The following is a 15,866-nucleotide window of genomic DNA, read 5'->3' on the forward strand; positions in this document are numbered from 1 at the left end:
AGTGCTCAAACGTTTTATGGTCATGAAACTAATTCCTTCTCTCTTCTCATAGTTTTATATAAATATTTATTTTTACTAACGTATCACCTAATTAATATACATGACACAACGGTAAAACACCACGGTAAAACTCGACTTTTCTAATAAATCTTTTACAACGATGATGGGAGGGAGCACCACAACCGAGCGGCCGCCCGTTGATTGACCGTCTGGATAACCGGCTTTGCTCACAAGCGTGTCCGTGTGTCCAGGCTCCAGAGTGCTCCATCTATCTCTAAACACTCAGGCGCATGCATGCACGCCACGTAGGAACTACTAAGGGCACGCACACCACGCCGCTTTTGCGTGGACGGCCCCTTGCTTTCGAGGTCCCCAGTCCCCCCGAGTGTTGTGATGTGCTGGGCTGGGCTCTGGTAGTCTGGTCCGTTTTACGTTAGGATATGCTACTGTACTGCCCGGCCGGCATTCCGGCTAGCCGACGTGGCGCCCGTGAAGCGTGGGTGAGTGCAGCTAGGAGGAGGAAACCAGATGCACTTTCTATTCGGTAGAGAAACCGTGTGCGTACGTGATCCTCATCTGCAGCAGAAGTGCATTGCGAAGATGCAGTGACCAACGCAACGCAGCTGAAGTGCAGATATCTGTACATGGAATATGATATCCAAACACAACACAAGGCAGCAGCAGGTCTCGTGTGCGTGCGTGCGTGCGCGTGTGAGCACGTGACGATCGAGCCAAGCCAGCATGCGTATCGATCATCTCGCGACGCAGCTGCGCGCGTTCTGCACGAGGGCGATCGAGCTTGCGAGAGCCTGATCTCGATCAGTTGATGGCTCGATCGATCAAGGCCGGGCTCGGGAGCGTGGTTCGCGACAGAAGGCAGCGCGCGCCGCGCCGTGATATCGTGCCGCCTCGAACGGGTTTGTTAAGCCTGCAGTCTGCAGCTAGTTTGGCTCGCTTCGTCGCGCGACCCGTCCACGTGAGCCTGCACCTGCAGCGTCCGTCCGTCGTCGGGGGAAGCAGCTACCAGTTGCGGTCCTCCTGCTACATACATGTGGTGTAACATGGCGTCAGACAGTTCATGCATCTCTCAACATGTATACTTCGTCTATATCTCTCTGTATAACTTACTCCATTTGATGCAGTTGATTTTTATCTATGTTCGACTGTTTTTCTCGTTAAAAATCTACTTAGTTATTAAATATTTTGTTATGATTTAATTTGTTACTAAGATATTTTTAAGCATAGTTTATAATTTTAAATGTTTACATGAAAATTTTGTATAAGACGAACAAGTCCAAAATCAATGGGGTCAGCGTTGAATAAAGAAACCAAGGGGTAAAAAGTTTATTCAAGATTGTATATATATTATTTACTACTTAAAAGTTTATTCTAGATATATCAAGATGTATCCCCTGGGTGATTCCAGTTGGATACATGGCTGATGTTACAATATCTATTACTACTCCCGCACCTACCAAATCCCTACTCTTTTTTAAAGGAAAAACAAAACAGATACTATTGGGTCAAAAGAACCACCTGTTAACAGAGGTTATAGGACCAAAGAACCGACCTGTTACGACATCTCCAATGCTACTGCTGAATTAGCAAGCAATATCTGTAAAACTTCTATGCTTGTGTTCTGTGTTTAAGGAGAGATGCTATTGCTGAATTAGCAAGCATCAGCTGTAAAACGTCTATACCCAAATGCAACCAAAGCTTACTAGTTAGGTGCTTTAGCTGCCGTAACCATATCCAAGCAGTGAATGAAACGCCATCAAAGCACCTACGCCCTCCATTCAATGTCCTTCGGATCTGATGTAGCAAGATTAACGGAGTTTACTCTTTAGCACTCTAAAGCATCGCGTTCGAGTGATCTTAGCCAAGGGCCACTCCGGAACACATAAATTTTACCAGTTTTTTTTATGAGAAACAGTTTAATTCTTCTAATTTGCTTTTTAAAAATACTCTAAACCAAAGAGAACCAAACGGTATATGCAAAACAGTAAGATATGAGACAGGTAGAAAATAACTAAAAAACAGATTGACGGTAATATTATTTTTAAAAACTTACGTATTGCACATGTAAAAGCAACATTGCTATTCCAGGATCCACAATAACATCCAGAAACAAGTCGCCTGATTGAATGTGGATGTATACCCTTTTAACGCATTGCACATTTTGAAACACCCAGGGTAAACATAGATTGATCATTATTTGTCAGGACAAGCGGGGAATACAATATCAATGTCCGTGACGAGTTAACTAATTTACAACGACATGGACCAAAAAAGTTGCAAAAGCGGGGAATAGGGCAACCCCAAGTACATTCAACTATTGCAAAGAACATATTCTTGATTTCACAAAAAAAAAAGTTTTGAGATTATACCTGTTTTATGCCAAAATTTTTGCAGTCCAACGAGAGAGCGACTGAAAAAACCAACCGTGCAACAAATTCAAGATCCGCTGCTTCAAAAGAATGGCACACCCTGATGTAGCCAGGCAGCAAACCCCGGCAAAGCCTCATGGGAATTGGGATGAAAGGTTATCCTTTCACCATCTACAAGATGACAACGAAAAGGTACATGCTGGAACCGAGAAAATCGCCAAAGAACGAAGAGATCTCAGCTCCTAATCAATAATATACTTCCAAATGAAAAGCATCAAGAAGATCCTCTTTGCAGCTTAGCACTTCCTCTCTAGATCTTTTTTCCTGTGTGCACTCTGGTTAAATAAGCACTGGCACTAAAATGTGTTTTGTTCCAACTGTAACCAGGTACCTGCATATGACGCATTACCTAATGCTTAGGTCACTCAGTTCATCCACAATATGCACGGTTCCATTCAAAGTGCATGTTTCTCCATCTGCTGTTTTCACTTGAGCATTTGCCACAACTCCATTTTCTGATGAATCCTCAACACTACTGATAACAGAACAGTAGGCTGCACTAGCACTCTTAATGCCTTCAAAGTAGGTTGAGTATGGGAAGTATTCAGCGCATCGTGCCTTCCAGCCTGTATAGATAGTAGGGGTCAAACCTGACAATTCTATCACTCGAGACATTTCATTGACATTCGTTTGGCATGGCATGAGTTGGTATAATGTCAGGCAAACATCAACAATAAATATGTGTATTGTGTTGTATCAGTTTAACTAGTACAAAATGCCTATTATATCAAATATTCACATTTCAATAAAATGGTGGCATCAGAAGAAATTCTGATTCATGAATCATGCCATCAAAAGCAGTATATAATGAGTGGTAATAGAATGCTACACTTTGCGCACCAAGTGACATGTTGATGACAGATCTTATGGTAGCAGATCCCAATGCTAGTAAGCACTAATGCAAAGTGAACTAATTTGGGTATGGAGATATGGAAGCTTACGGTTTGATGCATCCTGATCACCAAAGACTGTCTCCAGCAATTTGTGCACATCGATACAATCTTGAATGTTCCATTCGTTCACAGGACCAAGAATACTGTTTCTGCATATAGTCAACTATTGTTAAAACTATGCCTAGTGGGGTAGATAGAATCATAGGTGCTCTTTTGTTTGTGATACTTTACCCTGATGCTGTGCTGTTTACTGAATCTTCAATTAACTTGATTGCCTCGAGCTTCTTATCTGGCTCCAAGAGGTACATCATTTCAGATGCTGCTGCTCTGTGCATCAACGAAGCTAGCAAAGGAAATGATTGTTGACAATGAGTAAGACCTCCGATCGAGAAAAAACACATCAATTAGAAATTAAAATGATTATCTTCGTCCTGAAGAGTGAAGACAGCTTGTATTTACTTTACGTCAACAGAAGGTTAAAAAAATAATACCATTGTGCTTTTCAAGGAAACTTCTATTTACTTCAACAAGAGACTTCCCATGCAACTGCCTGCAAGAACTTGCAAGTCAAATAAATTGATAGAAATGTATATTGGTAAGGCAAAAATCAGCTTAAAACCTTATATCTGGGCGCTCAGCTTCCAAAACGTTCCAAATTAGTTTTTCAGAATCTGTCCCTGGAGAGGGAAGATTGTTTATCTTGTGGAAAAACCTTATCTACAAAATTCAACATCAAGCAGTAAATGAATTAGAACCCAGTTGAATGGATATAATTGATAATTTCACTAAAATATTAGAAAAAGGTAGGAAAACTAAATAAGCATATGCACTCTATGCTACATTCTTCTATTACGATTCAACTAACTGTCATATTAATATACACCCTAAGCACCATTAAGAATGATATGCTTACAAAGCATTAAAGTATTTTTCCAAAAATGATAAACTAGGAGCACGAAGGCAACAACTTGATCATGGTCGGATGTTGAGGTTAACTATAGAATTCCTCGACTTCTGAAACACTGTATTGATTCCTAACTGGGCTTTACTAGCACATCATGGACAGTGAATTATTCCTCAAAACACTCATCAATTTCCACCTAAACCAACATAAGCATAAACGCAAAAGGTATTGCAAATTGAAATACACAACGTCTACAGCCAATAACAATCCATATAGCAATATGAATAAGAATCATTAAGGTAGCATATGTAAATACTTTGTGCATGCCAGATAGCCAGTAAATATCTTATCAAGCAAGAGTGTAAAACAGAGTCATTTTTCTATGGACCAAAGCTGACACAGGCTCAAGGCATTGATCTCAGGCACATAAATACTTACAAAGGAAAACCTACACTATTAAATCTACTACTAAAACATAATATACAAGTGCAAAATTTTTTTGACATCTGACAGAATAAACATGAGTAGATTGAGTGAAAGCCATAAATTTGGGTACTCACCAGACAACGATGACTATCAGGGTTATTTTCATCCAACTTAATGAGCTGCTTGACCGCCTGCAATCAAAGAAAGATTCAGGTAAACAAATAACTACATAACAAAAATAATCAATTAAGATAATATAGCTATTCATTGCCAATAAATACTACCCTGCTTGTGACAAATATGTCATTTTTAGAGCGTTCACTATTAAAATAATTAAAGCTTAATTGACAACTATTTAGGTTTCTAAATGGAACTCAAGTTGGCATAGTTGAAAAATAGATGTACCACTCTTTGTTTCAATAATTTATTTTCTAAAAAGTATTTACTATGTTATTGTAACAGTTAATGCAAGGTTAGGTGTATATTAAAGACATTCTCTATGTCGCAAACAACAGTTAATGCAAAAGGAAAGCACCATGTTAAAACATTTGCAGCACAGAATTCCATGCTTCCATTTTTCAAGCATCCCACCCAAATTAACGTATATTTAATATCCAGTGGTTCAAATTCAATGACATCTATCACCGCTCATTTCACCATGACAAATAAAGTAAATTGATGCGTTTTTTTGCTTCAAAAATAATATCATTTCTTGCATTGTTTATCAATATACATGCTGCTATGGTTAAGGCGTATTATTTGAAATGGCATTGTCGGGATAGAACAATCGGTTCATCAGGCAACTCTGGTATTTCATAATCAGAGGGTAAATATATTCAACTATTAATTGTGGCAGTCCAGGTGTATTCCACACAGGAGAATTTACATCTCAGCATATGGTTAGTAGAATATCCTTGCAACTATTTTGTCAAGTATACAGTTTTATGAGCATTAAGATCTAAGCAAAGGAGGATAAATCTTGTTAATAGGATAAATCTTGCCTCCAGCAAGTTGGACAAAACAGAAGCTCCAGATATTCCAAAATAGTTAGATATTTCCTCCATTCAAAAATATTATGTGTATTAGGTTTTGACCAACTATTGCTCTATAAGTATCTCATTTTTATGATACAAAAGTACAAGTCCTTTGGAATACGAATCTAATAACATTAATTTTTGTCATAATAATCATATCCTAATGGAGTAATCGTTAGTCAGACTTGCCCTAATGAAACCTAATAAACTTTATAATTTTGAACGGAGGATCATAATGGCCACATTTAAGCAATAGGGAAGAAACTAATTACCTGAAAAGCAAGCAAATTCTTTTGTTTTCTCATGTTGAGTTCAAATGAAAGTGTATGAGTTTCCAGTGAGTCTGACGAGTTATTCTGCAAAAGCTTCAAATATTTCGTTCCTTCAGCAAGTGGATCTTCAATCTGAAAAAGAAAGGTACATTGAGAAAATAAGACTACTCGGTTCCATCTTCAACGCTCTAGCTTGCATGCTGCAGGCACTGATGAAACGAAGAACAAATATAGACTGTGATAAACATCTCTGAAACTGATCAAACAAAACCATTAACGATAAATACCTGCACTAATTTTTCACCATGTGGATCCAAATCAACTGGTCTTGCGTTTTGTTTCTTCCCAGATTTTGTGTTCGATGAAGCTGCCTCATCCTCCTGCTTCTCTTCAGCCTCCTACAAAAATTGTGGGCAAAATCAGAATATTTAACAGTTATTGACCCAATGCTGAGCTTTCAAGATTACCCTTTTGGCACGAGCTTCTGCTTTTTTCTGTTTTTGTCTCAGTTTCTTCCTCTGAGCAGGTGGTAGTTTTGACATCTCATCATTCTCCTCAGTGGATGATTTCGATGGTGAATCATGTAATTTCATATAACACCTACAGTACATGTGGCTCAATTTTATTAGACTGCCAAATGAAGTACAAAATACTACCATAAAAGAAAGTTCAGTGGCAACTGCTACCTGATAGCTCCTGCTGCAGCCTTGTGGAAGTATTCATGTGCATGCAAGCGATCTTGAAACTTCAGCATAGAAACATATGCCCTCAGTGTCATTTTCCGTAGGCAATATGAATGGAAGTCAAATTGATCTTCAGTCATGTCCGCGTAATGCTTCTCAACAGCCAAGAAATTTTTGAGAGCCCTGCCAAGATCACCTTGACGATAGTAACTTTCACCAGAAGCGAGCTCATACCTTCAATGACATAAAGATCAACAAATCAGTTCATATAAAGGGAGGATGAGGGGTGGGGGGATACTGGGATGAGAGCAAATACCACATGCACTGCATGTCATGGAGATTATTGTGCTGATCGCCATCCTTAGTAAACAACACAGCAGTCTTCTCAGCTAGCCCAACCTTCATAAATTGCAGAATAAGAGATTAAAAGTATAACCAGATAACAGAGGGCCGCTAGGAGCACACTGCAGTAAAAATTCATTTTTTTCCTAGAAAAAGTAGTGACACTGTATGAGAAGAAAACCCTTCTGGTACAGATATAATCTTGATATACCTGGTCAGCTTGGAGCATTTGCATAACACACTCACTGTTTAAATAACGATCGGCAAGATCCATTGACCTAGCTTCATCTGCTAATGCTGCAGCCGCTGAGAAATTGCCAGCATGCTGCAATATCTTCCCCTAAAGTAACAACACGCACAATAGCAGTTGAATTAATATAAAATGTGGCTTTCATAATAGTATAAAATAACATAACCTAATGTCAAATGAAACAAAAAAAAACATCCTGAAGCTAGAAGGTAAAACTAAATATCAGTGCAACACCAGTCAATTTGGGAAAGAAGTGTATGGACAGAAATGAACAGGGAAGAGATTCTATGAATAACATCATGGAATGGAACAATAAAAATGAAATTAAGTCTAATTATAGCTTCATGCAATCACAGGAAAAATTACAAAGACAACAATACAGAATGCCAATATTAAGTGAAACTCAGCTAGAGTGATGCAGGAGGACGAGGAGAAGGGATAGAGAAAAACCTTTATTGAGTATAAATCAATTACAGTTGGTGTGTGTGAAATAGCCTCATCAATCTTATCAAGAGCAACATCATACTGGCCTCTTCTGTCATAGTGCTGCATCATTCAACATGCGAAAAAACTTGGCCATGTCAATTCAAATGATATAATTAAAAACAATTGAGATGTTTTAAATTGTAGGTTGTAAGATTTTATATTGTAGCTTGTAAGGAAACACCAAGTGCTCAATGCTAACCTGGGAGATCAAAAATAGAGTCCACATGAGTGTGGATGGTGGTTCCGTATGCGGACTGCATTAAGAAACAATTCAATAAACTCCATGCCAAGATTAGCAGATTAAAGAGTTCAGTAAGTTCCATGGTAAAATTAGCATGCTAATTACAAGTTATAAACAAGTCATGCTAGTAACTCTAGTAGTAAAAAAAACAGCTGTGACCAGTATGGTAATCCTAGCTCTGAGCAAATCAATATTTTGCAACTTGGCATATTTTCGCATGACACCTCTGTTGTCCTGTGATGTCATATGAATATGACAATATGACATATATCCATTACTGATGCAGGAAATTTTCACAATATTATTTTCGGACATTGGAAAGCATTCTATGCTAACACCATATTATTACCTCCAAGAATATTATGGCTAAAAGTAATTCATGCACATTACATAGGAAAGAGATACAAAAGCAGGCGTGCTAGTAGACGTGCCATTCATTATAAACTTTCTTTAAATAAAAATTTACACAAAGCAAACAGAGAATCTGATTCAAATGTACAATTTTTGCCCAAAATGAGGACAGAACTAATCAAAATTACAGTTTGAATAAACAAAAATAACAATAAGGATGCATGTTGCATCTGGAAGACTGGAATGATGGCCAGGCACAATAGATTACCTTCCAGGGAAGCATCCTTTAGTCCTAATTGAATCTTCTAGCTTCAGAAACAATTCCTCCAATATATTTGCCTGTCAAAAGGACTCAGAACTGTTACATAAAAGTGACCCTCTCACTTATACTACAGGCAGAGAAAAAGAAGCACAAGAAGTTATTTTGAGTAACATAAATGTTGTTACCTTGCCGGATTGCTCATACAATGGACTAAGATCAGAAAACAATGACGGTACTCCCTAAAACATGAGACGTGTTAATCAATTGCAACAAAGAGACATTAAAACCGCCTAGCAAAGCCTAAAAGGGTTTAAGGCTGTACAGTAAAGAAAAACAGAAGTCAACCATAAATGAGGCAGCTTCTAGCACTAAAAGTACTTCCTAAATGTTGCTAAAATTTACCTTGGTTAATAGGGGTCTGACATAATTATCTGCTGCCTCCTGAAATTTCTCGCCCTCCAGGAAATCAAGGGGTATCCGCTGATGCAATCAGGGACAATTTCAGATTAACAGCTTGTATAGCACATGCCCCACTTACCATCAATATATAAAGACAACTTGGAATTCAGAAAATTAGTATTGCAATATAAAACAAATATATAACACCTAAATCAAGATACATTGTTCCATGACGGAGGGCTCAATAATTGGCATGAAAGAACAAAGAAAACATAAAAACAATTTGGGATAGTTTACCTTAACAGCCGATGACCAACCATATTCTTCCTTAAGTGATTTATACAATGCGGATAATCGGTCAACGTCATCAGCGGAATACTGACCATTTCCTGAGTACAGACCAAGGCACTTTTGAACAGCTATGAAGTACCTGAGCAGAACCAGTGCACAATAAATTAATTCCTTGAGTATCACTCCCTCCTGTTTGAAAATACTTGTTTTGGACAAGACTTACATCAAACTTTTAGAACTTTGACATTAAATAACTTTTAAAATATTAACTTTAGAAACATGATACGTGTAGATTAACCTTGAAAAGTACTTCAATTCGATCATATATTTGTTGATATCTCTATATACATTGTAATAGAAAACAGTGGTCAAAGTTATTTTTTGGAGACCACGTCCTTGTCCAAAACGACAAGCATCAAACTGGAGGGAGTAAAAAGAAATGTAAGTCAGGAGAGTGTTATACACGCAAGTATCTACAATATTTTCCCTAAATACAAGGGAATTCCAAAATTTAGTTGATAGTGCATCTCTTAGTCAGTGTTCTGCAACAGTTTTATTCTATCCAAATGTTCTTTTAAGTCAGAGGAATATTATAGCACCACAAGATGCATCAAACTTGTACACTTGTTACAGCCCCACTCCACCTAAAAGGATAAGACCAGTTAGCATGGATGGTACCCCAAGTTCTATATGCAACCTTGTTTCTGAAACCATATGAGCACATGTAACAAGAGATACTTGCACGGGACGCTTGGTCTCTTAGATGCTTGCTGACATGGTACACTAAGCATGTTAGCCCTTCTTTGCCACTTCTTGCATTGTACAAGCTCTAACAGACAGAAATTTGGTTTATATAGGACCAAATATTTCTGATAACATGTTACATTGCAGGTAATTCTGCAAAACCAAAGGCTGCCATCCTCACTTCACCTAGAAGGGTAAACCAAGTTGGTAAGCATGGCTCCCCCATTGTTTATATGGGACTAGGCTAGACATATGGAAACCCACCACCGCCAGGTACCAACTAACACTAAGAACCCTCCCACAGACTAAATTTGCAGCATCATGTTACAGAAATATAATGGAACAGCTCCAATATCCTCGTATGAAGAGCATGTGTTATACATATCAAGCAAAGAGAGGATAAATATAGAAAATAACTTAAATCGACTCCATGTAAATTTTGGCCTTTTGGGACATGGACATTAAATATGTGAAGGCGCACAATCAATCGTGACAACATGCATTTTTTTTGCCTCATGGCTAGTTCATGTGGATGCAGACAATAAATTGGTGTAGCGATTAACTAGAAATGCAAGTACCACTGATTGATTGAATCAACCATATGACCAAGATTTTACCTATTTATAAAATACAGCTAGATTTTTATACAACTCATAAACTGGAATATAGCAATTTAACAAAGTTGCTAAAGTAAAATTATAGCTTTGAAAATAATAAAAATCTAAAAGAACATGTATCATATATCATATATATGTCAAAAATAAATAACCATTGCATGTAAACAACATAGTAGCAAATAAGGCCATGTCAAAAGTCAAAACTCATATACTTTTCAGAGTTTACCAAAATACACGAGCAAAGAAATAAAAGCAGCACAGGTGTCTCACTTGTAGTTATCAGGATTCATGAAAAGCAGGGACCTATATATTTTCTCAGCCTCCTCAAAACGGCCAAGTTTCAACAAAATGCAGGCCATTTGTTCTTTGAATGATAGCTTGTCAACCTAGAAGGAAAAAAATATTTTTACACCCATATTTCAAGAGCAATGTTTTTCCTCTTTGCATGATAGAGAACTATAAAACGTACGATTTTGCTCTCCTTCTTGTGCATCTCTTCAAGAGCTCTGTCCAGCATCTCGCATTCCTCGAACAATGAAATCTGTGGAACATCAATAGCATTACATGACAAGTATAGAGGAAGTAGGAAGTAAGTATTCGTAACAACGCAGATCCTTTCTACTTTCTAGAGCATAAAATGAACTTATTCATAAACAAAATCGACAAAATAAAATCAGAACATAAGTAAAGAAACAACTTAGTTCAGAAAGTGTGATTGTTAGAAGAAGAGCTGGCCAGCAGCAAGTTTTCAACCAATATGGATTTGAGAGTGAATTTAAATGCAAGCACTACATATTTATAGGTATTACACAACCAGCATTGAAATATAAAAATTACAGCATGACCACCACACCATTTCTACCATGATAATAGCCGAGAAATACAAGAGTTTTCTACAGGCACCTTATACAGAAGCATTTCACTGTGTTCATATCGCTCATTCTCTGGGGGATAATCATCTTCCAGTGTCCCCTCATATGCCTCCAATACTTCTATTGCCTTGGAAGAACTACAAACGTGTGATGGAAACAAAATGATATGCATTAAGTGGAACTGTCGTTATACTATAAATATCCAATGATCCCACAAGTGCAGTACCAAGCAGGTCATAAATAAACAGACAAGTTAACCCTACATGTGATACAGAAGAAATAAAAGACAAACAGAAACTACCACCAATGTGACAGAGGAATATAAGATTCCTCATGCAAAGAAGTTCCACCATGATATTGCAGAGTTAGTAAATAATATCCAGTGCAACTCTAAGATCATAGGTCAGGACATCAGGTCTTCACTGTGGACATGTGGTGTATCACAACAAACTTCAGATTTGATAAGACAGTCTAAAGAAGTCAAGTACAAACATATCTATGTTAAGTGATAATGTCCCAGCATAAAAGAAGTTGGCATACTTAGAATTTAAATGGTGAGCTACAGCAAAACCAATCCAGTTCATGCGGTGATTTGGCTTCAATGTTAAAAGTTGTTGCCTAGTCTCAACAAAGCCAGACAAATCCCTCATTTGTGCCTGTGAAATAAACAAAGAAATTGCTTAAAAAACAAATTCTGCTTGTAGCATATTGGGCAACTGCAGAGCAAGTAATCATAAAATGTATGCTCGTTTAAAATTTTATAAGACTGGCATTGACTTGTTGTAAAAATCAAAAAAACATTTTAAAATTATAATATTTAATGATGTTAGTAACAAAAAGAAGGAACAGATAACAATTGGTCATATTATGATCCACCGATGATCATTCTTTTAATAAAAAAACTTGCAAAGTTTCAAACAGTTGCTTCAAATTCAGCTGAGTGCAAATATTTGAATCCAAATAAAGGAAATGCTAATTGACCAAAGCATCAATGAAAAATACAGGGAAAGAAATAGATGAGAGATAGGTAAAGTAAATACAGCAATGTATTAGGTTGAACAAGTCTGTGGAGATCAAAGGATATAAAAGTAAAACTAGCATAACGATAAGACAGCAGAATATATCAAATAGTCATGTCCCACCAACCTGGAGAAGTGACAGGTCACGTAGAATCTCTATGTTATCTGGGTCAATCCTCAGAGCATTTCTGTAACATTTTATGGCTTCTCTGTATTCTCGGTCTGATCGATAAAGCAAACCATAGACATGCCAGCACACATGACTCTTCAGATCATTCTGCAGATAGCATGTATATTAGTTTCATTTCTCATGCAATTGTATGATTTATATAGATTAAAAAAACTCAAAAGCAGATATTGTACTGATTTACCTTCAATCCGCGGCGAACAAGTTCATAAGCCTCAGATTTCCGGTCCATACAATTTAGCGTCAAACCTTTCATTGATAAGGTTTCTACAAGGGAATAAGAAACAGTGTATGAATGTGACTGTCGTATATTGCAGGAGGTATAGCATAACACAACAGGAGCAGAAATATATCTTTCTACGCACCGCCATGCTCAGGGAACTTCTTTAAAATGGAATCTGCTGCCTTCAGGCCCTTCTTATATTGCTTTGTCTCGTAGGATTTCTGCATATACAAATGTGAAAACATCAGGAATGCAGCACGTGAAGTGCTAACCAATTTAACAGAGTGACAGAAATACACACTGCAATTAAACTTCTATAAAAGCATATGACACTATGGACCAATCTTTCACAGGCATCAAATTTATGCGTGGGACATCACAAGCATTGAGCATATTGTGTATGTGGGAGACTGCATATTGAGTAACGTAAACAGTCGTTGGGAAACAATACTGAATCTGCAAATCCACAAAGCAGAATTGCAGGATTGTATACAATGTTCAGAAGTAAGATATTTATTGTATCATACAACTACCTCCATCTCAAAATAGAGAATTATGCACCTTTTTGGAGGAATTAAGGTTGGAATGAGGAATGGTTATGATTGGTTGAGATGAGAAAGTAGGTGAAGAAATTAATTGGGGAAATGTTCTGATTCAGATGAGAAGGTAGGTGAGAAGTACTTGTATTTTGGCTATACTTTGAAACGGCAGCAGTACCATAAAAAGCTCCGACTACATACACTAGAAGTTTCAATCTGTGTATCATCATATTATGTTAGTGGACAATATTGAGATTTAAGTCCCCACAACCACATCAAGTCAAACCCAAGATCCCAGCCCTGCACTGCCATGGTGAGCCAATAGTGCATTCCATAGCGTGGTAGATATACTTAACACAAGGACCTGATGTCAAGTTAACATGAAAAATAAATCACTCAGCTCACTTTACTACAATAGAACTCTAGATATCAGTGGAGCCTGGTGTCAAGCTCATACTACTGATGCTACTATCCAAATATCAGTAAGGTCCAAGTAGCTGGCCATCAGTTTTTAGCACCAGCAACTTCAACAAACCAACACAAGCACGATGAAGCTAAGCTCACGGACCAACAATTAAAGCAACTAGCCAGGTAAAACCACTGCTTCCAGGGGCTGCAGGGTTCCCTGGTGCTACCAGCAATCTAACCATCACCAAAACAAACCTTCACGGCCGTCACGACACAGACCACCGACCCTGGGAGCCACCAGGCAGTGGAACCCCGACCGCCAGTCGCCAGCCATGTCCAGACAGGCGAATCAGGCGGAGCGCGGCCCACAGGGAACGGATCGATTCGCGAGGCGAGAGGTTGGGGGGGAGAGGAGGAGGAGGAGGAGCGGCGGCGGGGGTGCTTACGACGATGACTTTGAAGAGGTTGGCCTCCTTGGCCGGGAGCGAGGAGCCCATGGCCGCGGCGGCGCGGCGACGGGAACCCTAGGAGGCGGAGGCGGGGAGCAGGAGTTGGGGTGGGAAGGGTTTTGGAGGCGCGAGGGCGGAGGGTGGACTGTCTAGCGGTGGCGTGGTGTTGTGTAATGGTAGGCGAGCGAGCGTCTGCGCGTGGCCCTTCCGTCGCAAGGAACCCTACCCGCCTCTTCTGTTGCTAGAAAACCGATGGGTTCTCTCTCTCGCTCCCCCGTCCCTCCGAAGTTTTTCAAAAAAAACTAAATATCTACAATTTTAAGTAAGATTTTAAAACTAAAACATAAGTCAACCTTATTTATATAGTAAAGTCCGTACTTAAATATTCTAAATAATAAATAAGATAATAACGTATGTGTGTTATCTCGTGTATGGTTATAGAGTATATTACATGATTAATTTATAGTCAGAGTATAAGGTTGGATATCACGTAAAAAAGTTAATGTGCATTATATTTTTCTATGGATGGAACAGATCTTAAATACTTTGCTTCCACATATCGCTATTGTCCTAGCGTGGCCTAAAAACTTATAGCGAAGAACTACGATAACACTGAAAGGTTGTTGTTGTCATGTTAAATATCCTCACTTTTTAAAATGTTATGCATTGCAACATTTTGGCTTGTATCTTTGTCGACAAACTCATCCATTATTCCCAACATGAATGGCCTAGCTGATTATTAGTGATTCACAGTCCGCGTTCAGTAAGGATGGAATGAGGGTTAGTTATCTGGCGCAAAATAAACATAGTACTACCTCCATTCTATATTAAGTTTCTTTTTCAGTTTTTAGATATAATGTTTTGACTCTTCGTCTTATTTGAAATTTTTTTGCGATAAATATTTTTGTTATTACTAGATGGTAAAACATGAATAGTACTTTTATGCGTGACTAATTTTATGAAGTTTTGTATAATTTTTTTAAATAAGACAAATGGTCAAACTTTAGACACAGAAATCGAAAAATAAAGTTATTATAGGACGGAGGTAGTAATAGATTACATGATTAATTAATTAATTATTAATTATAAAAAATGTGAAATAGATCAATATGATTTTTAAAGTAACATTAATATTGAATTTTTTTGCAAAAAGTACACCGTTTAGCGGTTTGAGAAACGTGTGTATGAAAAACGAGAAAATCTAGTTCCAAAAGGGTAGTCGAAAGCGACCACAGTGTTACTATAAAACTTTGTATGGTTCTTTTATAGCTCCTACCATGCTATACCATGCTAGAATCGTCATGTAATCATTTTTGTTTCCATATATATGCACGCATTATATGTGAGATTGGCCACAATTATATTGTACATACCCTTGACAGGAAATATGACTGATATAATATACGTTAATTTTGGTGGAATATTCTTAGTTTTTTTGGTTTTTATGTACACGCTTCATGAACTGCAAAAGGTTTCTAAATAAAAGTTTATCATCTCACCTTTCTAAAGTATATTTTCAACTTTGTA

At 37.8% G+C, this 15,866-nt stretch overlaps 1 protein-coding gene across 1 annotated transcript; it reads right to left on the bottom strand.

The window, feature by feature from the left end:
- Positions 1–2,115: 2,115 nt before the first annotated feature.
- LOC102711302 (N-terminal acetyltransferase A complex auxiliary subunit NAA15) lies at positions 2,116–14,496 on the bottom strand. Its single transcript, XM_006644309.3, has 26 exons — positions 14,337–14,496; positions 13,086–13,164; positions 12,905–12,987; positions 12,661–12,810; positions 12,055–12,170; positions 11,546–11,651; positions 11,112–11,183; positions 10,913–11,028; positions 9,288–9,420; positions 8,994–9,071; positions 8,777–8,830; positions 8,598–8,668; positions 7,937–7,991; positions 7,702–7,797; positions 7,213–7,341; positions 6,976–7,058; positions 6,663–6,893; positions 6,444–6,576; positions 6,264–6,374; positions 5,977–6,108; positions 4,805–4,861; positions 3,960–4,057; positions 3,832–3,890; positions 3,572–3,683; positions 3,389–3,489; positions 2,116–3,013 (listed from the first exon to the last, which is right to left on the bottom strand). The coding sequence occupies exons 1-26, from the start codon at positions 14,385–14,387 to the stop codon at positions 2,793–2,795; spliced, it is 2,727 nt and encodes a 908-aa protein (XP_006644372.1). The 5' UTR covers positions 14,388–14,496; the 3' UTR covers positions 2,116–2,792.
- Positions 14,497–15,866: the final 1,370 nt, after the last annotated feature.

This window comes from Oryza brachyantha, chromosome 1 (assembly GCF_000231095.2).
Source record: "Oryza brachyantha chromosome 1, ObraRS2, whole genome shotgun sequence".
Taxonomy (NCBI): domain Eukaryota; kingdom Viridiplantae; phylum Streptophyta; class Magnoliopsida; order Poales; family Poaceae; genus Oryza; species Oryza brachyantha.

Excerpts from the sequence above, each read along its gene's own strand:
- LOC102711302 (XM_006644309.3), bottom strand. The coding sequence starts at position 14,387 with ATGGGCTCCTCGCTCCCGGCCAAGGAGGCCAACCTCTTCAAAGTCATC. Across the intron at positions 12,171-12,660 it reads GTGACCTGTCACTTCTCCAG|GCACAAATGAGGGATTTGTC; the intron begins GTTGGTGGGACA and ends TTTATTTCACAG. Across the intron at positions 4,862-5,976 it reads AGAATTTGCTTGCTTTTCAG|GCGGTCAAGCAGCTCATTAA; the intron begins GTAATTAGTTTC and ends CTTTGATTGCAG.